This window comes from Amborella trichopoda, chromosome 11, assembly GCF_054954075.1.
Source record: "Amborella trichopoda isolate Santa Cruz 75 chromosome 11, AtrichopodaSantaCruz75HAP2 v2.0, whole genome shotgun sequence".
Classification (NCBI taxonomy): Eukaryota; Viridiplantae; Streptophyta; class Magnoliopsida; order Amborellales; family Amborellaceae; genus Amborella; species Amborella trichopoda.
Genome location: NC_142346.1, coordinates 34,195,542 through 34,221,699, shown reverse-complemented (window position 1 = coordinate 34,221,699; position 26,158 = coordinate 34,195,542). Strand labels below are relative to the sequence as shown.

Here is a 26,158-nt window from a genome sequence, read left to right as displayed (position 1 = left end):
GTGCAAACTGGTTTGGTTCATCTGCTCGATTAGCGGAGAGAAGCCATGGCAAAATACAGCTCCCCATCTTATTGGCTTCTTCGTTTCTATGTCCCTCGAGGAGAGACCCTCTGGTTCTATCTTGCCCTAGTCTCCGCCATATCTCTTCTTGGGCAAGAGCTCGCTCGATGTTCTGCCCTCGCTTCTCCAGACCCAACCCACTTTGAAGGTTTTGGTGAAGAAGACGCCCTTGAATCTGACTCGGAAGAATTCGAAGATGGCCCGATCGAAATCCTAATTCCTCCTCCCACTGTTACTCAATCGAACTTTGAGACCCACCATGGCCCGCCGGAACCAAGCTCTCCAGAGCCCAAACCCAAACCCTCTTCTTCCTCCTTTGAATACTGGGATGAAGATGAGTTTGAAGGCTTACCCATTGATCCCTCCCCGAGAACCGAAAATCCAACTGAAAATTCCTCTTCTCCGCCTGAAATAACCCAACAATCTCCATCTCCCAAAACTTTGCCTTCTCGGTCCTTTCATGTTGAAATCATATGTGTGAGCTTCTTAATCTCTTTCATCATAAATTATTTCACTGGTAAACGTGAAAATGAGAACATCGCGTTGGCTTGGGCTTCTTGTTTTGCTACCAAAGATACGATTTTTGATAAAAATTTCAGTTTGTTGGGCACTGGTGATGGAAAAGACACACCTCTTTTATTGAAAGAAGGCCAAAACATCTTTAAATTTTATGCAAGTGGTCGAAGGTATTGTCAAGGCCTTCTTGCTACTATGGAGCTTCAGAGTCGGCATGATCTGTTATCGAGGATTTACAATTTTGTGGTTCCATGTAAAGATGAGATAACATTCGAGGTGTATATGAATGATGAAAATATGGATCATGTGCTTTTTGCAATGGCGAGAAAGAAGCTTGCCAAGGTGATCCATAAAGAGGTTAGGGATCTGCAGAGATATGCAGGTTTGTTGTCGGTTCCGATGAATCGAAAGTGGGTTTCAGAGGAGTTGGCTGTGATGAGTGAGTCTCGAGAGGTAGCTTCTGATCTGATCACTGAAGCTGTACTTGATCAGGTGAGGCTTTGCCATGTATTGGACTTTTGTTTTTTGTTTCTAATTTTCGTTATTTGTGTTTTTTGGGCATGGATTGTGCTTTTGCATTCTGGGTTTATCTCTTCTTACTAGCTAATTTCTTTCAGGTCATTTATTTATTTATTTATTTCTTTTGTGATATTGTAAATTGAGCATGGCATGTGTTTCCCCATTATGGGGTTTTCTCCTGGTAGCAGTCATCACAATGGCCGTTTAACTTTTCTTATTTTATTTGTTTACTAGGAAGAATACATTGTTTTTCATTTTAGATTTTCTGTTACTAGAATCCTGCTTACTGGGCATCCGTTTATTTATTTGTTTGGTTGTGTATTGAGAATGATATATGGGTATGCATGTTGGTTTTTCTATCATAATTGCAATCTGCTTATTGAACACGCACTCTCTCTCTCTCTCTCTCTCTCGCTTATTTTTTTATTTTTGGCATAATATATAGCTTTGCATTTGGGTTGTTATATCACTCACAATGTGTGTGCAATATTTTTTTTTGGCATTTTGGGTTTTCCTCTTTTTCTTAGTTGGCATTTTTCTTGTATGTACTTTAAACATTGTGTGTCCTTCCAATTCAGGTTTCCCTTTTACTTGTATTTGTCTTTTGAGGAGCTTAATGTTAGTGGTTTGTATATGAGATCTGCATTGGTTTTGGACTCCATTGTCGTTTGTAAGGCTGCTATAACCAGCTAGTGGAGTTTGCATAGTGAGTTTGTCCTTTCCTACAGAGAAAGCAGTGGGTTTATGCTTTAAAAGTACGCTTTCTTGTTGTTTGGTGTGGTAGAAATTGTGTGCATTCCTCACAATTAGTATTGGGAGATTGTGTTGTATGCTTGTATGCATGAACACACATGCATACTTTTTGTTAAATTGGGCTTTGGTAGGAATGAAACTCAAGACGTTATGTTGTGGCATATGCTTATATTTTTTGATTGATGTGCATACATTCTTTGTTTGGACACAATAGAAAGATGCTGAGGTATTGAACTCCATATTGGCTTGTTATGAGAAGCTAAATGCACATTTCCCTAGTAAATGAGAAAAGCAAAACACACTAAGTGTGCCCCATCATTGCTGAGGATGATGTCTAATCACTGGAAAATTGATGTTAGTTCTTTAATGTTTCTTTTGGTGATTTCTTTTCAAATTTGAAGTAAACCTTCCTTTGTTTGCTTTTGAGAGCGTTCTAGTTCTAATAAGCTGTTGTGCTTGAGTGTGAAGCCTCTTAGCAAGTGACACATTTCAGGAATCATATGTGGATATCTTTCCAGAAAAGAATTTCGAAGGGTTGCAAGATATCTTTCCAAGAAGCAAACTTCATTAATAACTTAAGTAAATGATTGCTTTGTGTTATTGTAATATTGAAAATATTTTTCTGCCGTGCTTTCATGTAAAGCTGTACAGCCTATATTGAGCCTTTGGCCCTTGGAGACCAGAGAGACAACCTGGGTCCTTCAGTGTTTTACAATGTCCTTTCTCTGAATCATGTGGCATCAACATTTTGTGTTCAAGCATGTGAAATGAGACTAATTGATATAAAGACTATCTCTTATCATGTTTTTTCTTTTATATATTATTGTTGTGGCTTGATGTTAATAAGTTTAATTGTATCTTGAAGAGATTTTTTGAAGGGAACCATAAGCATATTGTGTAAGAGCTGAGTTTGCTTCAGGTCGTTCCCAGTTGTAACCTAGAATTTGTTATGATTTTCTAGGTCCTTGGAATTTGTGAATGCTTTTCTTTCTAAGGAGATGCTTTCTTATATTTGAATCTGATGCCATTGGAATCTTGAACCTCCATTGGCAACATCTTGGAGCTTGCAGTGGTTGTTGAGATATGAAGGGTCATGAGATTATTTTGGTAGCAAAGGTGCTCCTTTTGAAACAAAGTTTTGAAGTTGGCATATACTGGCATAAGAGACTTAAGATGGTTCTGGTGGGGAAAGGTATAACCATTCAACTTTTCTCTGTGATGGAAAGGCTTTGACATTCTGTGGACTGTTAGAGCTTATGAATTGGTGAGGAGCTGTGGTTGGCAACTGACCATTCCTTAATTTTCTCTATTTGTGGTGGAATAACAAGCTAAAATGTGTCTGAATTTGTGCTTAACGGTAGTGTTCAAACCTTTTTCCTTCGTGTTTCCTTTCTCCGCAAAATACAGATGGAGTATACCTATGTAGTGCAAAAGCTGACTGGTTTTAGTACATTGGAGGGTTTCTTTTGTAATTGTTGGCATTGGAGGCGATTTGATGAGGATAGTCAATTGAATATGTTTGAAGGTGGCCTCCATTTTGGTGCATTAGGCAGGTTAGGCCTATAAGATCCAAGAGGATTTTGGTGTAAGTTGGTGTTCATAAATGGTCGCAAAACCCAAAATTGGGTTTATTGGAGAACAATCCTCCCTCTTGAATTGTCTAGCAGGATTGGATGCTATCATTGTTGTTGTCATCATATCATCAACATCCCCCCCCCTCTAGTGCATTACATTCACCATCATCATAAGAGTAAATATACATCATTAGCTTGATTGAATTAAGAGGTTATGATATAGCACCGATGGGGTAGAGACAAAGAAGTACTATTGAAAGTTTTGAGAAGATAGAGAGGTTCTATTTAGTGTATGAGGAAAGGAATTATATATTCCCACATGGGAAAGACTACATCAAGGTAAACAATAAAATAAATATAAGCAAGGCTGGTGGTTGCTTCAGACCCACATGGGGCCCCTTTGGAAACCACACCAAGGTAAGCATCGAAATGACGATGGTGAATGCTTCTGGTTTGATGTGGAATTTTGAAGTTGACTACAATAAATTTCCTTGGAGTGTCAGTGACGTGTGTAGATCAGGAGATGGATTAAACCATGGTTTGTGTCCCTTTAGGAACATTGTAGGCAAAGAAGAGGCTATAATGATGGATATAGTGAGAGCTTGGGAATTTATTTTGTAAGTTTGTGTCTGTTTTAATTAGAAGCCCCTTACCATGACTACGCTGATGGAGAGCTTCAAGTTCATTATCTAGTGTAATGGGTTATTAGGTCATTTTCCTTATAATGAGTTATGACAAAAAGGAGTAGGACTTCATATAACTAGAAGAATGGAAAAAGTTATTAAAACTCGTGAAGAAAAAGGGTCATGTAATTAGGAGACATGTGGCATCAAGAACTGGTAGTTTGCGTGACCATAGATGCCGCACATTTTCTCAACACCGTGAGTGGCGCATTGCATCTCATGCTTGAGGCAATCTGCAAGATGAAAGTGGTAGTGGGGATATTGAAGAGACCAAGAACCCTTGCAGTTATGAGCCACACCTCCCTTCCCCAAACGTCCCTTCTCTTTTATGTGCCGGCCACCCAGGTACCTAGGGGCATGGCTCTTTACTAGCAAAGGATTATCTAGAGTTAACTGAAAATACCAAGGGATCGAAGATGAACTGGGGATATGAAAGGAAGATCATATCAAAAAAGGCAGCCCATAGGTCGGGTGCTCCATATACAACCCAAAAAAGCGAGAGCAAAGTAGTAGAAAACGTGGGAGTGGAGGTAGAGGGAGGATAGGGAGATACAAATGAGATAGGGAGGAAATAGAGAGAGAAGCAATAACATGCTAATATCATAAAGATTCTAAAAAGCAGAGATCCAGAAATCCTTTGCTGTCTTCATCCCTAGCTCATGAACACCAGAAATCTTCTTGTGACTTCTTTACTTCATACTACTCAACTGTGAGGTTTACCATGCTGGTGTAGCCTTTATACCGCATTGCAGAAATATGGGGTGTACCATGCGGGGTAAGAGTTGGGGCTGTTGAACCTTAAAAGTCTCCACTGAATTAGTCTTGGAGTGCTGCTCAGACCCGAAGAGTAGAATTGCCTTGCTTTTGAGAAGAGAGATCAAAGGAGAGCGGTATTTTCATGGAATAAAAAAGAGGGTGCTTCCACGATACGGTACCAAAGGTGGCTGCATTCTAGAAAGAATCAGCTGTGGCAGCTACTAGGTTTTGTCCACCAATGGAGAAGTGATGGAGAGTGAGGTCTGGCTACATGGCTTTGTCTGGCAATTAAAGGGGTGGAGAGTGGGGTCTGAAAATGCCTAAGGACGTGGTAAGGCACAAGGTGAAGAGAGACGAGTATGGGTTTGAGGAGGCTGATTGAGGGATGTGGAAGAGAGTAGCTCCTATTTACCCAAAAATGGATACTGTCTTTTTCTTTTCTTTTTTTCTTTTTTTCCGGGGCTATGCTATAGATGAATCAGATGTTTAGGGGGAATTGGGATAGCAGATAATGGGAGAGAAAAAGGAGTAATCTAGATTTAGATGGGGGAAGTGAGGTGATGGAGGTGGAAGGTCGAGAAAAAAGTACCTTTGCGTGGCCGTGGAAGTCGTTCCAAAGTATGCATATGCAGTGAAGCTTTGCTTAGATGGCTGACAGGGATCCAGAAATGAAGTAGAGGGAACATGGATCCACAAGTTGAGTAGATGGGTGAAAGAGAAAAGCTATATATATATATATATATATATATATATATATATATATATATATATATATATATATATATAAGAGTTTTTGGCCTATCTGTAGCAATATGAAAGTAAACAAACATTCATTTTTCTTCTTTTTTTTTTTTTTTTTTTCGTTTTTTTTCGTTTTTTTTCTCCTTTTTGTTTTCTGCTCCTTTTCCCCCTTTTTTTTTTGAAAGAGGGGAAGAGAAAGAGTTAGATTGGGGAGGCAGAGAGAGAGAGAGAAAGGGTAGGGTGTAACTGTACTCAAGCAATTTGTTGGGCTCCCATGCCTAAAGATGCTCCTTGTTTTGCCAGTCGGTTAGCCTCAGAGTTGGCTGCTCTGTGAATATGCATGTAGGTGATCTGAGGGAGAAGGCTGCATAGGAAATCAATATCGTCAAAAATAGAAGCTAGCCTCCAAGGGGGCTTTTGTTGATGAGTGGCCCAAAGAAGAATGTTAAAGGAGTCAACTTCTACAAGGATCCCTTGAGAGTTAATTCCCAACTGAGCGACCCTCTTTAGTCCTTCAAGCAGAGCCACTGCCTCTGAAAAAGTGGAGTCCTGTATCCCAATGTACTCTGAGAAAGTGAATAAAATAGTTGTGCTATTTGCAAGTGAGCCACCAATGCCCAAGGGTCCTGGGTTTCCTAATGAAGACCCATCGGTGTTCAACTTTAGGAATCCCAAAGGTGACCGGGGGGGGGGGGGTCCAAAGAGGTCTAGGTTGGTGTGCTGGGTTGATAGGTTTAGGAGGTATGCCCAGTTAGTAAGAAACTGTTGTATAGGAATTTTAGAGTAATGGGATGTTTTTGGTCCAAAGAAAAATGAGAGCAAAAGAGGAGTCGAATATGGATTCTGTGTTTTTCAGGGTGCCTCTGAAAGTTCGAGAATTCCTTTCTAATCAAAGACTCTAGATTAAGGCAGATACAGAGAGGTGCCAAAGCTTTTTCCCATTTTTTGAGAAAGTGGGGGAGAGAAAGGACTCAAAGAGACTTGTTAGGTAATGAGGTGTGACCTACTTCAGATGAAACAGTTGGAGGAGGGATGACCAGAGGGTGAGAGAGACTTTGCAATGGATAAAGAGGTGTTGAATGGATTCTTTTTCCTCTAGACACGTGATACACCGGTTAGGGAGAGAGGAGCCTCTCCTCTGGAGTTGATCTAGGGTAAGAGTCTTTCCTTGAAGGAGGACCCAAATGAAGGCGTGGACTTTGTGGGGAATAGGGAGAGGCCAAGAAAAATTGAGAAGTGGCTTAAGGTTCTGGTTAGGGAGAAGTGAGGAGTAAAAGGAGGAGACGGAGAAAGTTCCCGAAGAGGCCACGGACCAAATTAAAGAATCATGTCGGGGGAGGGTACAGAAGATGGGTTCAAGGATTTGGAGCATAGACAACAAGAGAGCATATTCCTGATCCGTGAGGTTTCTTCTAAAAATTGGAGTCCAAACCAGATTGGAGCCATTGAATTCTACATAATCTGCTATGAATGCTTCAGGGTCCCTTGCTACTAGGAAGAGAGCAGGGAAAGCCCCTGAAAGAGGAGAGTTTCCAATCCACAAATCAGGCTAGAAGAGAATGGGAGAGCCATCTCCTAACCTATATCGGGTGCGCTGTAAGAAGGCATTTCTGGTCTTGGAGATGCATTTCCACACTCTCGAAGATCTATGAGGTGGGGCGCTAGTGATCCGATCCCCATTGGTAGGACCATATTTTGCTTGTATAACGAGTTTCCAAGGAGTGGGTGGGGAGATGAAAATTTCCACCACCATTTGCCAAGGAGGGCAAGATTCATGGTTCTAAGATTTTTGATTCCAAGACCCCCAAATTTTTTTGGGGAGCATACAATGTCCCAAGCCACCAGATGTATTTACTTAGATCCCTTCACACCAAACCAAAGAAAATCCCGCATTAATTTCTCTAACCGTTGGATGACTGAGATAGGTATCTGAATAAGGGAGATGTAATACACAGGGATGCTGGTCAGGGTGGCACGATTGAGAGTAATTCTGCCCCCTAAAAATAGAAACCTTCCCTTCCAGGAGGAGAACTTCCGTGTGAATCTTTGAATGAGGCCATCCCACAGTTCCTTTCTAGGTTTTCCTAGACACAAAGCAAGTCCTAGGTATGAGGAAGGAAGAGTTTCCGTCACACATCCCATGCGTTGTGCTAGGCTCCTCAATTCAGTGTCTCCTACATGGACTCCTAACATTTTTGTCTTCTTGAGGTTGACCTTCATCCCTGTGAGGAGTTCAAAGGTTTGCAGAAAACTCCATAGGCAATCAACTTGGGTTGGGTCAGCTTCACAGAAAAGAAGAGTGTCATATGCGTAGAGCAGATGAGTAACAATTGGGCATGATGGAGAATTACTGAAACCCGAGAGAAGGCCTCTATCATAGAGTCTGGAGATTGTTTGGGAAAAGAGTTCCCCAATGAGTGTAAAGAGAAAGGGTGAAAGGGGGTCCCCTTGCTTAAGTCCTCTTTGGGCTTGAAAGAATCCATTTGGGGAACCATTAATGAGAATGGAAAAAGATGGGTTGGAGATGCATGCTTGGTTGTGCTCGTTCGAGAATATGTTCTGTGCCCTTGTCCTTGGTGTTGGGAAGAGCCTGGATTAATTAGACAGGGATGGGCTTGGATATGATACACAATAATGGATGCACCAAATGGGTCTTAGGGTTTCTTTGTTTTTAGGTCTCAGGTTGCTAGTATTTAATGATGGGATCTGTGGTTTGATTTGTATTTAATGTGGTGTGCCCTTAGCATAGGTCTGTGAAGATTAACTTACTTCAATTGGGTTCTATGCTATCTTATTAGGATTTTCTATTGGATTTGGATAATATTCTGTAGTTTTATATGCACTCTAGCATGTACAAAATGCATGGTTAACTTGGATAATATTTGGGCCAAAAAAGAGGAATGTAGGCACACTTGTCTAAAGAGTCGAGTATATTAGAAAGAACAATATAAAGGGACCTTTTTCCCAATTTAAAAGTATCATTTTTCTGGCTATAACTACCAATATGAAGGTATGGGGCTCTTGGTTTGGTGGGTGGTGAAACCAGCATGATGTTTTTGGAGAACTTATGATTCTCCAAAAACTGTTCATATGTAGCATTGATCTGGATGATTTTGGAGAACTTATGTAGCCATGATCCCACTGCCTATAGTAAAAAAAAAACGGTTCATATGTAGCATTGATCTGGATGATTTTGGAGAACTTATGGTTCCATAATCTTGGATGGCTTAGTTCCGTGAAGGGGAACATGTAATTTTTCTTACTATTCACATTTTATGTGTTGGTGTATTACCCGTTTGATGTTTATGTTGCTTGAAATAAGCAGGATGAATGTGAAAGAAGTAAGCGGACTTCTATAAACTTTTATGTATGAAATGATTGATTCTAAGTTCTAGAATATCCTTCGATAATCTTTGTCTTTGGCGGATAACTATTGTTTCCCCCAATGTGTTACTAAAAATTTATAGAAACCTTATTCTTCCATTTTTACTCACGGTGCCCTTTCGGGTTTTCACCATGCCCGGGTTTTTATTTTCACAGAACTCTCTTACTCATGGTTTCGTGACCATGCTCGTCCATCATTTTTAGTCATGGCGTTCTCTTGTTCAGGTATACACCATGACTGTTAATTTTTTTTGTATTATTATTATTATTATTTTTTTGTGTGTGGAGGCGTGTTCAAGGTCATGCCTTCGGGACCTGTGCGAAGCCTTTTAACGTCATGAGGTTAGGACATGCACTATAGTTTAAGGTCATACAGCTGGACCATGGTGGTGATGGACGACAGTCTGTGGAGGCCACAGAGTGAGCATGGTGGTGGTTTGACTGACTTTGGGGAGATGGCTTCTGTCGTGAAACTTTATCTTGGTATTTGGGTATGCCTTGAGGTCATCTAACCTAACCTTACTCTAGGTGTGAGAGCAAGGCAGTGATTGAGTTTTAGATTTTAAGCTTGTTCATCTTGTATCTTCGTTAAAATCTAAGGCCTGCATCTGGGTGTGGTTTGGGATCGTGTTTAAATGTCATTCCATGTCTTTCACCATTAGAGGTCTACATTTGAAAATGTGAAACTTGAGTTTGCACGTTATACTTGTGGTAGGCATAAAACCAAATACTCCCCCATGATAGGGTGGGCTGAGCAAGGTGAAACAGTCGACCATGAGGGTGTGGCATAATGACCATGGATAGAATATTGACCACTTAGGACCTAAGGAGAGACTGTGTTTAAAGAACAAGCCAGCATGGGTAGGCCTCAAATTCGAGTTTGCTAAAGCCAAATAAGAGGTTCACATTTCTCTAGATTTCAGAGATCAATGTTTTAGAAAACACTAGTTGGTCCCTAAGTCAACATTAAAAAAAAAAATTGCTAGGTGGCCGGTCTGTCGCCCAACACTCAAGTCTCCAAGCAGGCACCTAGATGGGTGCCCAGAACCTCAGGCACCTTGAGGTGAAAAGTTTTCAGAAAATTGCATGTATGTGCTGTTCAAAAGCACATATATGGAGATATGTGTTAATTTTGTATATTTTATTTGCATTTAGTATGTATTCTAAGTTTATAGTTGAGAAAAGGCTCTGATGATGATGATGTATTCCAAGTTATCAACTAGCTTTTTCCATGCAAATATAGACGCATGAATGTTGTACTATATTCAAAACTTCAAATCATTGAAAATTTAGTGAAAAAAGTCAAAAACATAAATAAGTCCATAGTGTATTAGCTTCAACTCTCCAATTGAAACTGAGTATGGAATACCCTATAGTGACACACGAGCACAACTAGACAAGATGGCAGAAATACAAAAGAGAAGTAGAAAACCAAGAGTCGAAATGTCCAATGCAAAAGGATGCAATACTTAAGACAAGATGAAATTCAAAAGAAGAGAGTGGAGATCTTTCTTTCTTCAATCGTCACTAGACAGAATTCTCATAATCAGTTGCATCTCAGTCTCCATCTGAATCGAGGTCAGCATTATCAGAATCACGATCGCCACTCTATTCAACATATTGCTCATTTTCCTGAGTTTCTTCTGAGTCTGCCTTCTCCTTCTAATGTCTCCCTCACCCTTTATGAAGTAGAAGTACCAACAACAATTGTTGCTCAAGTGGCCCTCCTAGGATCAGAAGCTAGAGCCTCCTCAACCTTATCCTAGGTCAAACCCTCCCCAGGGAAGACCTCTTCAGATCCTGGGTCTTTGTCCATCCACGCAATTGCATTCTCCTTATCTTGTGAAGCGATGAGATCTCTCTTTTATGTGATTTTCCTGGGTCAAAATGACCCAAAAGTGCCCTTGGGGACTAATTTTATTTCAAGAGAATGGGCCTAGGCCCTTGGTGCTGGGTGCCTGCTTGGGCCGCCTGGGCACCTGCCCAAGTATTGGCGCCTGGGGAGGGCCGCTCAGGCCTAGGCATGTGGCCTGAGGTCCTTCTAGCGCCTGAGCACCAGGCAGACTGTTTTCTTGAACACTACAAAGATTTTGAGGTTTATTTGGTGTTCTTATTGACACTAAGAGCATGCTTATCTGATGCGGCCACATAACACATTATGCAACCACATTGCTGCATCATATATACATGTCTTCGCGGGCTAGCTAGATGCTTTGCATATGCAGGTCACAGTGTGTGCGCTCACACATTTGGCCCTTGCTCGTGGGCAGAAATAATACCTACCAATTGGGGCAAACAAGTAATTTCCAGCCCAAATGGAGGGACCTTTGACTGTACATTTTGATATCATTAATATATTAGTTAATGCTCTTAAAAAAAAATATTTGTTCATTCTAAGGGAATAAACACAAAATAAAAAATCAATTTCCTTTTTTTTTTTTCTCGATTTTGAAGTACTTGACAAGCTTCATGGATTTTTTTTTGTAAAAAAATTTGAGTTGATTTTGTGCTTTAGCTTGAAGCATTTCGAGTGAAAATTTCTTGGGTAATAAAGGTTTTCAAGGATAAGGAGATTAAACCTAGAAATCAAAATTTCTTTAGATTTTGAATATAATATCAAGCCCAAAATCATGTAGTGTACTTAGTTGTTAGATGCTAATTTATATTTTAATTGCTCAGTTGGTGAATACATATTTTGTTGTGTTTTATTTAATTTAATTTGAAATACATACTAATTTATTTATTTATTTTCTTTTTTGAACCTTGTTTCATGTTAGACTCCTTATTTATGGATATTATCTTTTCTTTTTATGATTTATTTGAGTAAGTTGTGGTATTATGGTTTATCACGCACACACACACACACATGTTTTTTATTGCACATTCACACGCGCACTAGGACGCATGCCCATTCTATAGAGAAGTCATCGGCAGGCAAAAGTCTGCTTCTCACAAAACATGACCTCCCTTAGTGTCACATTGGAGGATGCGACACTTTAGGAGAGAGACACACACCAAGGTGTGTATCGCCTCGATAATAAGATCGAGATGCGATTCCATGTTAAGGAATCGACATGATCCATATGTGTATGTCATCCCACCGAATCATGTAGCCTGTATGATAGCTAGGTTGAGATTGGGATGTTCAAGTTAGTTGCTTGGGTTCGACTCAGGGGGGGCGCATTGGATGCGACAGGAGGCGTGGTTGTGGCTGAACTAGGACTTGCATGGTGTAAACTTGACGTAAATCCTTGGTACTTTATGTAATTTACACCGTCGCGTGTGACTCATTTCATATGTGCTTAATGTGACTACTGCTACTAATGGAGGTTGAGGTGTATAGGATGATCCTTGTTCCCTATTACCCCATGTGAGATATAGCTGGTCACTTAGTGACTCAGAGTGCCCTTGTTGACCTTATGACTATATTAGGAAGTGGAGACTTGATGTTACTACTTTAGTATGCTCTTTCATGGCTATATATAATTCGGTTGGGTTGGGGGCAAAGCTAAAAAATAGTCGAGTCAAAATAGAATAATAGCAAGGCTAGGGAAGACCATTGACATCACATACGATCGATACTTAGAGTGGTCAGTGTATTTTGTGATGCTCATCAACTATACAATGACGTACAGTTCTATCTTGGATATTCATTTGCAAAATGTTTTCTTAAACTAGTATAATATAATATAATATTTTTGCAAATTAATTTCTTGGGTTGCATACGAACAATGTTTGCATAAATGAGCAGCAAATTAATTTCTTGGGTTGTATGCAAACAATGTTTGATTAGATGAGCAGAGTGGGAGTACACGAAGGGGTGGAGTAGTCTCTTGAGCATACAGAGCTCATGAGGTATAAGCTGAGATACTCAATTTGTTGTGGCCAATTGGGACTAGAGCGACCTGGGGCATTTTTTACTGAGAAGATCTGTTCCATGTTAGCTTTTGATGGAAAATGTAATATGGTTCTCTCTATAGAGACGCATTTGCGCCTTAAGGTGTGTGTGGGAGAGGTTACAACAAGACCGACATGTTGCCACCCATTGAGGGACTAGTAGGAGAGTTGTATTTTTTGGTGGTGTCTACCCCTTTGTGGGTGGGACGACCGTTTTGAAATTTAGAACATCTATTATATGATAAGGAGAGATGGGAATGCTAATTGGATTAGGTGGAATATTAAGGATTATGATAAATTCAAAATATCTTGAAGAGATTGATTTACATTATAGATGTACTTATAAGATAAGTTAGAACCTCTTTCGTAATAATTGAATCTTGAAAGGGAGACCATCTATATAAAGGGGGTAGTATAGGAATATTTAGTAACCCTTTTCACTCATGTGTCTCTCTCTCCATTATTCTCTTGTCTTCTCCCTACTTCCCAAAAAGTAAGAGTGTCTTTGTATGGAAATTAGTGCCCCCTACACCAACATGATATCTCTCGGCCTCCATTAAAGAGCTCAGTGGATTTGTACTGTGTATACCATACTTCTGGTTCTAGTAATCAAAAGTCGGTCTAAGGTTACAGCATTGAACTCTTGAATTGGAGGAGACACACGCAAAAAGAAAAAAAACAAAAAAAGTCGTACCAACCGCATATGAGGAATCATAATTCGAAAAAGGTGCATGATTTCTACATGATCATTTTTTGTGTGTACATGTTGCTTTTGGGCTTCACCGTCGAATCCAACATTCTATGTTGGATTTAATGGTTAATCACAAAAGCAGCGGGGACATAAAAAGTGAGTGATGCTGGATTTGACAGTGAATCCTGAAAGCAACGAAAACACAAAAATAATAGTATCGGAAAGAAATCACTTACCTTTTTTGGATTTCGATTCCTCCCATGCAGTTGGTACAACCTTTTTCTTTTTTACTTTCTGCGTATGTCTCATCCGATTCAAGAGTTCGATGCTGCAACCTTAGGCCGACTTTCGATTACTAGAACTAGAAGTATAACATATACAATTCAAATCCTCGAGCCATTTGATAGAGGTGCATCAATAGATCTCATGTTGGTGTAGGGAGTCCTAATTTCTAGAGAGACTCTTTATCTTTTTGAAAAAGAGGGAAAAGATAAAAGATCAAGGGGGAGTGAGTCACGAGAAAAGGGTTATTAAATCTCTCTATTATGTTTTATATAGATGGTCCTTCTTTTAAGATTATTTTATCCTGAAAGAGTTTCTAACTTATAAGTATATCTATGACATAATTCAATCTTTCTAAAGATATTTTAAATTTATCATTATCCAAAATATTCCACCTAATTCAATTAAGATTCCCACATCTCCTTATTTTACAATCTATGTCCCAAATTCCAAAGGTTTCCTCCCACCCACAAAGGGTTGGACCCCACCATAGATAGACACATCATCTCCCACTCAAAAGTTTCCTCCCACCCACAAAGGGATGGACCCCACCGTAAACACATCATTTCCCACTTGTCCCTTAGTGGGTGGGAACATGTTGGTCTTGTGAGAAATTCTCCCATACACTCCATGGGAAAATGAACTTTTAAACCTTAAGGAGTAACTACATCTCTACAGAGAGAACCATATTACATTTTCCATCAAAAGCTAATATGGATCACCTCTTTTCTTTAAAAAAATGCTCCAGCTTGCCCTAGACCCACTTGGCCACACCATATTATCTCAACTAATCCCTCATGAGCTTTTTATGCTTAGGAGACTACTCAACCCTTTCATGTACTTCCACTCAGCTCATCGAATAAAACATTGTTCGTCTGCAACCCAAGAAATTCAATTGCAAAAATATTATATTACGTTGTACTAGTTCGCAAATGCATTTTGCCAAGGAACATACGTGATAAAACTTCACGCCACTGTACAGTTGATGAGCATCATAGAATGCACTAATCTCTCTAGGTACCAATTGAAATGTGATGCCAATGGTCTTCCCCGAGCCTTGCTGTTATTCTATTTTGACCTGACTTCTTTCCTAGCTTTGCTCTCAACCTAGCCGAATCATTCATGGCCATAGGAGAGGTCACGTCTCCACTTCCTAAAATAAGCACTCTGGGTCACTAAGTGATTGGCTATATATCTCACATAGTGTAATAGAAAATACGGATTGTCCTATACATCTCTACCTCTATTGGTAGTACTGGTCTTGCTAAGCATGCGTGGTATAAGTCACATGCCATAGTGTGTAACTAGGATTTACATCAAATTTACACCATGCAGATCTTAGTTCAGTCACAACCACGCATTCCTTCCCATTCAATGCACCCCTGGGTTGCTTCAAACATCTCCGGTGTTTACACCTGGCTTTCATACAAGTTACATGATCATGTGGGATGACATATACATATAAATCATGTCGATTCCTAACCATAGAATCTCATCTCGATCTTATTATCAAGGAGATACTCACACAACCCATGTGTGTATTTTATCCGCAAGTGTCTCCGACAATGACGGCGATCATGTTGTGGGAGAAGCATACCTTTTCATGTTGATGACTTGTCTATTACAATGAGCACGCCTTCTAGTGCGCATGTGTGAATGTACAATCAAAATCATACGGGTGCTGAACAAACCATAATACCATAAATCATTCATATAAATGGTAAAGACAAAAGTAATACAATAGCCATGTATAAATAAGGAGTATGACACGAGTCTATGTACTATGTACAAAAGAAAAAAAAGGGGGACATCTCAGCTCCATTCCCTTGATTTATGTGTATATATACGTGATTTCATGTGACTATATTATAATAATATAATGAAACACACCTTCAAAAACTATGCTAGGAGCACTTGCTCGACCCTACTTTTTGAACATAAACTCAATTCACTATGATGAGCAATTTTAGAAAAACAATATTTAGAAACGGACCAGAAAAATTGCGTTTTTTAACCAATAAACAGAGGCTGCCCATTTGGTGAGATGATAGATCTAAGCCTTAGGGGGGGTCTTTTTTTTATTCCAATCTTTGTAGATGACCTTCTAGGCATCAGATGAACAACTTTAAATAGTACAAAATTGATTTTGAGTTCTTAAAGGCGTAGATCTCAATGTCACCAATGGTCTTAAAGGCCTAAATCTCAATGTCCACCAAATGGACGGTCTGGACTCATTGTTGGAACGTGACTCGTTTTGACTTTTTTTGAGTGCAAATTCATTTTTTTTCTCTCTGGTATTGATTGTTGGGATGAAGAGATTGTGAATGCAAAATTTGTGATCATGCAACAAACATGGATTTTTAGAAGGGAGGTTTCATGAGGTGGCAACCTTAAACAATCAAAGGTGCACACATCCATATCTTGCCAAAGAGATGTACTTTCAGTGCCTAAGCTCCTACAATAGCTTGAAAATCTATTTCGACCTCTAATTATGAAATTCAAAGCTCAAAAAATGGTGTACGTCGAGTAGATCTATAAACACTTAAATTTTGAAAACGGACATTCCAAATAATGTGTTAGAGGATGTTCTATTTCCAGAACTTTGAAATCCTTCTTTTCTCATTTCCATACATCTCTTGGTCTAGATGATTGGTTGGAGGGCTTTCTAGTGTTTGAACAACCTTTTCCTTGGTTTTTGAGGTAATGTCATACTTTTATACTTTTATAGTATAAGGCTAAAACCTTAATATATACTTTATTCATATATATATATATATATATATATATATATATATATTGATAGATATGGAAGATACTACAAAACGCCTATAAGCGAAAATGAACAGTGATTTCGCTTACCCTCATCACCATCAAAACTTCATCGAACAGTCACAATTGTCTGGTAGTGTTTCATTTTCATTTTTTTTTACTAACCGGAATGATTTGAAATTTGGAGCGTGTGTGCATCTTAGTGAGGCGCACCTAATAAAAATATGAAAAAACTAATTCGTAAAATATAAATTGACCAAAATACCCTCGTAAAATTTTGGGGGTATTTTGGTCAATTTATATTTTGAGAAGTATTTTTTTCATATTTTTATTAGGTGCGCTTCACTAAGATGTACACACACTCCAAATTTCAAGTAATTTGGATTTGTAGAAAAAAAAATGAAAATTGAAACGCTACCGAACGACTGTGACCGAGCGACGAAGTTTGGATGGTGATGAGGGTAGGCAAAATCACTATTCATTTTTCCTACAGGTGTTGGGAAGAGTTTTCCTATATATATATATATATATATATATATATATATATATATAGATATATATATATATATATATATATATATATATTGGGTGCGGTTTGTATAGAGCCTAGGCTCTAAACAATCAAATTAGAGCCTACCTTCAAATAGGATCGAGAAATGTGGTTTTAATACAGGAAATCTTTGTGATAGCCTTAAAATATATTTTTACAGTTATTTGTAAAGTTTAAAGCTTAAAAAATAGTGTAGATCGACAGATTTATGAAAACTTGAAAATCTTAAATTGACGGTCAAAAAATGCTTTCTAAAATGCACTGTTTCCAAAACTTGAAATCTATTTTTTTCCCATATCCACGGATCTTGATGTCAAGATGATCAATTTGAAGATATTTGAGCATCAAAACAACTTTTTCTAGTGAAATTTTTGAGGTAGACTCAAATTTGATTGTTTACAGCCTCGGCTCTATATAAACTTTGGTAATGCACAAAAAAGCACACTAAACACAATCTTACAAATCACACTCTTACCAAAGCACTTAACCTAAGCACACTTTTACAAACACAACCTAAAATTCTTAAGAAGACTATAGTTGGAAGCTCGGCAACTTAAATCCGAAGGTGTCTTCTCCTTTGGTCTAGGTTTCCTTTTATAGAAGAGGGAGAGCAGACTTCAAACATTTTTAAATCCGCAACGACAAAATAAAGATAAGATTCACACCGACAAAATAAAGATATGATTTGCATTGATAAAGTAAAAGTAAAAGGTGCGCTTTACATCAATTAAAGAAATAAAGAGAAAAATTCTTCTATAGTGTCTTGCCGGCAATAATTTCTTTTTACTGTAGAGCTTTTTGTTTTCTCTGAGTACACGTGTCCTGAATAGTCTGGAGTCGTACCGCCCTTGAACTTTTCTTCAATTTATTGGAGAAAATATTCCCGCACTATCGTCTTCGTTTGGAGGGTCATCATCGTTTGATACAGTGGGTGTTTTAACTTCATCTTCTTCAAGGGCAAAGAGTAGCTTTTTTCTTATTTCAGCTTTTGAAAGAGTTGGATTCTTTTGTTGCATTAGTGAAATGTATTCAGAGAATCCTATGTCAAGTTGTGGAGCAAAAGATGGAATGGTCCTTATATAAATATTTTATGGATTCAATGAATCATTTTTGTAGGCATCCCACCATTTAATTGAAATCTGCCGTTGTAGTTCTGGAATATGGTCCCACCGATCCAAATTATCTTTAGAAATTTGGTAGGACCATTTTAAAATCCATGGGACTTGATATAAGGCCATAAAATATATATTGTAGTCTTTTTTTAGACTTTTCTTATTGTAATCAGAGAATTTTCTTTGTGATACTTGTATTTTTTCGGGTAGTAGCTGGCTTAATGATCCCCATAATAGGAACCAACCTTTAAACCAATTTGGGAATTCTGCCGATTCAGTTCTTTTAAACTGTACGTACCAGTTGTGTGTATGTTTAGTATTCTGGTAGGCAAATACTTCATCCCATGCCTTAACATATTCAAAATAATGATAGGATTTGATTTTAAATCCTTGGTTTTCAGTACCCTTGGCTTTAAAGGGTTGAGACCCCAGTTTCTATAAGACATGATTTTATGTATCTGAAACTTTGAATATGCTATTTCCAAGTCATTGTTTCTATAATGGTGTACTATTGACACCGACTCGGTTTCCATTAATATTGTTGCATACCATTCTCTGCATCTATCTCCCATATTTGGATGTAGATGGTGGCGTAAGTATAAAGCTGCTATTTCAATAAGGTCTTTTTCCCTGTGCTCGTTTTCTATTATGATTAGCGGTATATATGTTGTTTCAAGAAATGGAGTTCTATTTTGGTCTGGATTATTGGTGCTCAAGGGAGATTGTTGCGGAGATATTTCAATCTCATGAGCTTGCTTTCTTATTAAAGCATTTGGGGTGTATAAGGAAGCCATGATTTTTCCTGAGCTAGAACTATTTGAAGCCAGGTGTTTTCTTGAGCTGGAACTATTTGAAGCCAGGGTTTTTCTTGAGCTAGGAACTATATCCATTGGTTGATGTTGGCTTCTCCTTTCCTCCCTATAAAATTCTCGAGTCAAGAAGTTAGGAAGATGATTATCTTTTCCTTGTGTTCAACATCGAAATCAAAAGAAGATAGAATTCCTTCCCATCTGGCAAACATTTGTTTTGTGACTAGATTTTTTACATCTTTTTCTAAAATGCCTTTGGCGGATTTGCAATCAGTTCGGATAAGAAATTTTTTGTTAAGCAAATCACTTTGGAATTTTATCACACAATGGATTATTGTTAAAACTTCTTTTTTAACAGTAGAATATTTTTGTTGAGCTGGGTTCCAAGCTTTAGATGTAAAGCGTATAAGTTGCTCATCATCTTGGATTTTATGTTTAAGAATTCCTTCTAACCCAAGTTCAGAGGCATATGTTTCAATTATTTTGAAAACTGTAGGGTCAGAAAGGGCTAAACAGGGTAATTCTTGGGTTTTAAGTTTTAATTTTTTAATTGCCATGGTGTGTTCATGAGTCCAATCTGGAGGGTTCTTTTTTAACCTTTGGAATAAAGGTTAAGCATCCAAAGCCAAATCTTTATAAAAATTTGAGATGTAGTTTAGACATCCTAGAAATCTTTGTAATTCCTTTTTATCTTTAATGATATCAGGAAATTTAGAAGCAAATTCTATTGCCCTATCAATAGGGATTATTCTTGTTTGAAAGATATTATGTCCAAGAAACCTTATTTTAGTTTGAAAAAGGTTATTTTCTTAGCTGAAACAACCAAACCTGCACTCTTTATAGCTTTATAAAAGATATTTAGATGTTTCCAATACTGGTCAATGTTTTCAGAATAAGCAAGGACATTGTCAATGTAAACAATAATAAATCCGGTATAAGGATTGAAAATGTCATTCATAATATTTTGAAATTTTGAAGGGTAATTTTTCAACCCGAAAGGCATCATATTCCATTCATAATGTCCAAAAGGGACATTAAATGTTGTTTTATACCTATCTTTTTCTATTATTTGGATTTGCCAATACCTTGATTTTAAATCAAATTTTGAGAAAATACAGGCATTGACAAGCTTGTCTAAAAGATCCTTTTTATTTGGAATAGGATAACGGATCTACCTCAGTGTTTTATTTATGACTAGTCGAGGTGCTCTTCTTTCAATTTCTGAAGCTTTTTCCACATAAAAAGCTGCACAGGTCCAAGGTGAAGAACTTTTCCTAATCTGGTTCGTATCAAGAAGTTCTTTTATCTCAGTTTTACAGATATCCAGGAGCCTACTTTTCATTTGTATGGTTCTAGCCTTAGTAGGAATTTTTTGCTCATTAAAGCCAGGTTCATACAGAAGTTCTACGATATGTTGCTCTCTATTCCAAAAGGCATTGGGAATGTCAGCACAAACTTCTCTTTCTAACATTTTTCTGAAATTATTGATTTTACCTTTTATTTGAGGTAAAGTTAAATTTCATCAATAATCTTATGTTTAACCTCTTCTTTTAGATCGAAGAGGAATTTCTCTTTAGTAGAGATTTTGTTTTTAATGTTATTTATTTCATGAACTTTGGGTTTATCAATGAAGTCAAATTTTACTTCATGCCCTTCAATATCAGCTTTTATCCCAGTATTATCAATTTTGATAGGATAGAGCATATTTAAGAAAGGAGTTTCAAGAATGACAAGTTGGCTTAAACCTTTGACCATTATAAAAGGAAATTTAAAACATGCACCATTGTTGCATATTGCTGCATCAGACTGTTTGTAATTTATTATCATTTTACTACCATCAACAGTATTTAACACCTGTGTTGTTTTGCTAAAATATTTGGTTGGAACTAAACCTTCATTTATGCAATTTAGATCTGCTCTTGAATCTATAAGAGCAGTGGTCTAAAAAGTGTATTTTTTTTGCACCACTATTTTTACAATGGTAAACCATCTTTGGGTTATTACTTTATCTTAGAGGTTAACATATTTATAAATGTGTAACTGTCTCAGCATATTACACTTATTTGAAGTTTGAGGATCATCTATCACTTTTGGGAGTGTATCTTCAATTTCGGGTGGTAAAACATTGTGATTATAATCATGTATTAGATTATTAAATTTTTCCTCAGCATTTTCATTACCACTTTCTTTTTCAGTGGTTGCCATCTCTAGAACCTGTACTCTGGTTTTTAGAGTTATAAGTTCATTCATTTATCTCATTTTTTAGATAAGGAATTGTAGGTTCTTTGTGGATTTGAGTTTTATTTTGAATTCTTTTTAGGATATCCATAAAACTATAATCTTCTCTAGTAGGGACAAGAAAAGGTTTAGAAGAACTAGAATGTTCTTTGGTCATATTGATATAAAGCATCAAGGCTTCTCTTTTGGCCTCGGGACCATTTATTTTATCAATTAAATCAATGATTAGATTTTCTTCTGTGAGTGTATTTAAGAAACCACAATGCCAGAGTCTACATTAGGGTTTTCTTCAGAATCTATTTCAGAGTCTGAACTTGAAAAAATTAAATCTTCATCATTTATTTCTCCGATATGTAATTCTTCATCAGAGTCAGAAGATTCCTCATACACATCCCTTTTAATTAATAAAATATCGAATAATTGCTTTTTGATCTCAAGGTCTATTTCAAGAGCATTTAGTTTCCTTTTTACTTTACATTTATTTTTATAATGTCCAACTTTCCCATAGTTGTAACAAACTGGTATTTTTCTCTTCCCCTTTTGTTTAAAAGAGTGATCATGTAAAATTTTTTGGGAAAAGTATTTTTCTTTTCTCTTTTATATTTAGACTTAGATTTTATAGAGTCTATATTTTTGTTTGTGAGTAGGTTTTGAAGTTGGTAAAGTATTAAACCCAAATTGCTCACAAAAGTCGCCTAATTCCTTTTTCCCCGTCATTCTCTGTTTTTCTAATTGTCTCTTCAATTTCATGTCTGTGCATAATGCAAGACCTTCAGCACAGAGCCCTGCTGAGAGTTCTCCAAGAGTATATAAGGAATAGGGTATAATTCCTCCATGTTTATCTTTTAATCTTATTTTAACCTTTTCAGCAAAAAGATTAGGAAGTCAAGCAATGAATTTTTCTTTCCAATAGTCAGCTTTACTGTTCTCTCTGGATAGCAGTTTGAAGTAAAATACATCTTTATACCATTTAAAATGTGAGAGAGTTGGGCAACGTTAAGTTTGAAAGTAAATCCTCAGATCTAGTAGATAAGAAGGCTGTACTTCCCACAAAATGAAGTGTAATGGTATATATTATCTTGTTAACTGCATCTCCCTCAGTTACTAAATTTTTCAGGACCTGTTCTCTAAGCTATCCGGTAAATCCACATATAATGGCTTTAGCAATTTCCTGGTCTTGATTCCCACTTGCTTTACATGCGGTGGCATACATAGTCATACTGATTTTCAGACATCCCATCTATATTCCAGTTTACTATGGATCTTCCTGAATAGGAAACTGAACTGGCAATTAGGTCTTCCTCTATCTGAAGATCTACAGGAGTTGGTCTAGGATAATACATTCTAGTTGGTGCAACTGGCCTAGTTTTTCTCCCATAATCAATCCTATTAATCTCTAAGCTTTCTGGTTTAAAAGTTTTTTCTATTTCAGATATCTCTAGAGTTGAAAAACTTGTCTTCTTGAAGGACTTGCACATCACTTTTCTTCCCTTTTATAACTAATTTTTCAAGTCGTTTTACCATTCATTTACTAATTCTTTATTATCCTCTTTCTTTTTTATTCCTTGTAGGTTGATTTTTCCTACCGTAATACTAGGAGGTGATTTGAATAGAATTGCCCCTTTATCTCTTCTTCTTTCTTCTTCTGGTGTTGAGGTTTTATTGTGTTTAGGACATTCTCTATCCTATTAGTTTGTTTTCCTATGGTCTGTAGGAAAAGATTCGTATAATTATTTTGCCCTATTATGTGGGGTATGACTTCAATTTTATCCATCTGGTTCTCAGAATCTTTTGGTCTAATTTTGAAAGGTGAGGCTTTTATTTGTTGTTTTTCTCCTGTCAACTGTAAGCTAGTTTCAGGAGGATGGATAGCTTCAATGCTTTCTCCTTTAACTGTGTGAAAAGTTTGAAAAGTAATTTAGACAGTGTTAACCTGGGTATTTACTTGAAATTCTGGGTATTTTGTTCCTTCTTTTTAAAGTATATATCTTAGCCATTTGAAAAACCTTACATTTGTTTTATGTTGTAACATGAATGTATTAAATTTTATATGAAAAATTTCTTTTAATCTTTCATTAAATTCTTGAAGGAACGATTCTCTTATTTGTTTATTTTCATTAGAGGGAAAATCCTTTTTAACCCATTCGTTTCCTATTGTAAAGTCATTTTGAGTTTGGATTGTCAGAATTTCAAAATCGAATTCAGACATGGTAGGTTCTTCTTGCTCAGTTTTGGTATCAGAGCCAAGTTGTATTCAGTGGTGAATTGAACCTACTTGCACATTTAAATCTGGTCAATAAACCCTACAAGTCGTTGTGACCCAAAGACCACCGTGAGCCAGGAAGGCCATAAGGTGCAGTATATATATATATATATATGGAAGAGACTACAAAATGCCTATAGACAAAAATTAAAAGTATTTTTCGGACGGCGTGGATTAAAGACCATCACGGACATAGCAAGTTCGTGACGGGATTTTTTTCCACTCAAATTTAACCCAAAAAATATGGGGGGACTGCCACGGCTCCCGTAGTTCCATCGCGGTTTTTAGGCAAAACCATCACGGACATGACGGGGTTGAAATACTGTAGCACTTCCCCTATAGGCATTTTTAAGACTTTTTCCATATATATATATATATATATTTATGCTGATTCCTACTTTTCGATGCTTGAAGAATCCTACACCCTGTGTCTAACATCTCTACACACGTACCCATATCCATGCAAACATGGTATGCCACATTAGATCATATTTGAGCTATAGATCGTATTTGGACAAAATGGAACTTATATATGGGAAGGTTTAATTGGCCAATATAGATGGTATATCACGAATGGTCTGTTATCAATTTATTAGGTGATGAATTGGACATACCACATCAGATTTGTGGATTGCCCAGGTATATTTGGAATCTCCCATGGCTTCCTCCACTTCTTCTCTTGATCTCGTCTTACCCCTATTACCTGTTATCTCCATAGTCTTCTTCATCTGCTTCCCCTACCCCTCACCAACTTGTCTTTTCTCCCATTAATGATATGTCTATCTGTTTGTGGTCTGTGAGCGTATGATGATGCATGCTATTCCATAGGATTGAAAGCTGAATTATGTGAAAAACCATGATTCATTTGTTTTGCTATTTGTAATGTCTTTAAATAATATCTTGAAATAACCATGGATCTTGATTGTGGGTGCCTGAAGGCCACCTGAAAAGATCAATTGAAAATGAAATGAATTGGCACGATGGAGCATTAATGAATTTGAGCTTTTGATTGAAGAATTGGCACGATGTATGCTTCTTGTTATCCAACTGTAAAGCATTAATGAAATGAATTGGCGTGATGTATGCTTCTTGTTACCCAACTGTAAAGAGCCGCAACATTAAAGGATCGAGGAAATCATGGGAAACATTATTGAGTTGGATTGTTTAGTTTCTGATTGGGATGTTCTATATCAGTAGTGTTTTTATATCAAATAAAATATTTTTGTATTCATCAATGCAGGTTTTTGGTGAGAAAGCATTTGAGAAATTTGGAAAGGGGTTCATTTCATTTCATTTTTCAGATCAACATGCTGGGTCTCACAGGAAGATGCTTGTGTTCAAATTTTCTCTCCCTAATGCCAACAACATGGCTGACATGACACGGCTGGTGGCCCTTGTTCCATATTACATTGATCTTGTTGGACGCTACAAGCTCAGTTCTCAGGTCTGTTCTTATGCACATTTACTCATAATAATAATGTACATAATCTGTCTTTTTCCTTTCGTGCGGATTCATTTTATTAATGGAAAGTAGGAAAACAGTGCCCAAAAGATCAGCATAAATTGTCTGGGTGATCCAGAACTTTTGGAATGTGACAGACCAGTTTTTCCCTTAGAGGACCATCCATCCCCAGTTGGTGTGTATACCTGGATAACATAGTTCATAAGAAGCAATACTCTACAAACACCCGAATCAATTTATTCAGTTCTTTTTGTTTTTTCTTTTTTTTGGTCCTGTCAAAACATGTTGCATCTACAAACTTGAGCCTGCACCTACCAATTTATGCAAGTGTTCCAGTCGCTGCTTTGTTATTTGTACTTCTATTCATGTAAGCTCAGCCTCAAACACTTCTGCATACCAAGTTGAGCTTGTCTTTTTGCTTTCTTTTATTGGTTTCCATTTAACTATGAATTATAAGTAAGGTTTGAGACTTAAATTGTATCCATGGAGCATGCAGGCTAGATCGAAAACAGAGGCAGCTAGGGCAAAGGCAGCTCAAGAGATTTATAAAGAGCTCCAAAATGTGAGGCAAGAAGCCATCCAAAGGAAGAAGGCTGAGAGGAGGAAGCTCATGGAGGAGGCAGAGGCAAAGCTCAGTGCAGAGGCACTTCGTAAGAAGGAAGAGAAGGAGAGGGCTCGCCAACTCAAGAAAACTATGCCAAAGGTCAAGATGACACGTGCTCATTAGCCTTTCCCCAAACACATGGAAAATGTAGTTGGTAGTCTTGTAGACTTGTTATCTCTCCCTCTCTCTCTCTCTCTAGCTTTTCAGAGTAGATGCTTTAAGTCGAGCATTCTCACCTGTTTTTTTCAGAGTTGATGCTTGAGTTTTGGCATTCTCACCTCTTTTTTTCTGTTCAGAGTTGATGCTTGAGTTTTAGCATTCTTACCTATCTTAGATTTATCCTGTCTTTTCCCTGTATCACGCCAATTGTACTTTCGTAGGCTAATGGGGCTACTGGACTATTGCTTACTGAAACTTCGAGCAATCATTCTGTAACCGTAAGAGGGGATTTTATTCTGTGAATCAAAACATAAGTGAGTGGTCTTGAAAAGTTTA

At 37.5% G+C, this 26,158-nt stretch overlaps 1 protein-coding gene across 1 annotated transcript; it reads left to right on the top strand.

Moving 5' to 3' along the window:
* LOC18436681 (uncharacterized protein At5g49945) lies at nt 1–26,158 on the top strand. Its single transcript, XM_006846906.4, has 3 exons — nt 1–1,068; nt 24,838–25,041; nt 25,556–26,158. Exons 1-3 carry the CDS (start codon nt 46–48, stop codon nt 25,784–25,786), a joined length of 1,458 nt encoding a protein of 485 aa, XP_006846969.1. The 5' UTR covers nt 1–45; the 3' UTR covers nt 25,787–26,158.

Bases quoted from the DNA above. Each gene is read 5' to 3' on its own strand.
- LOC18436681 (XM_006846906.4), top strand. From the start codon at position 46: ATGGCAAAATACAGCTCCCCATCTTATTGGCTTCTTCGTTTCTATGTC. The intron at 1,069-24,837 runs GTGAGGCTTTGC...TCATCAATGCAG, and splicing joins CTGAAGCTGTACTTGATCAG to GTTTTTGGTGAGAAAGCATT. The intron at 25,042-25,555 runs GTCTGTTCTTAT...TGGAGCATGCAG, and splicing joins GCTACAAGCTCAGTTCTCAG to GCTAGATCGAAAACAGAGGC.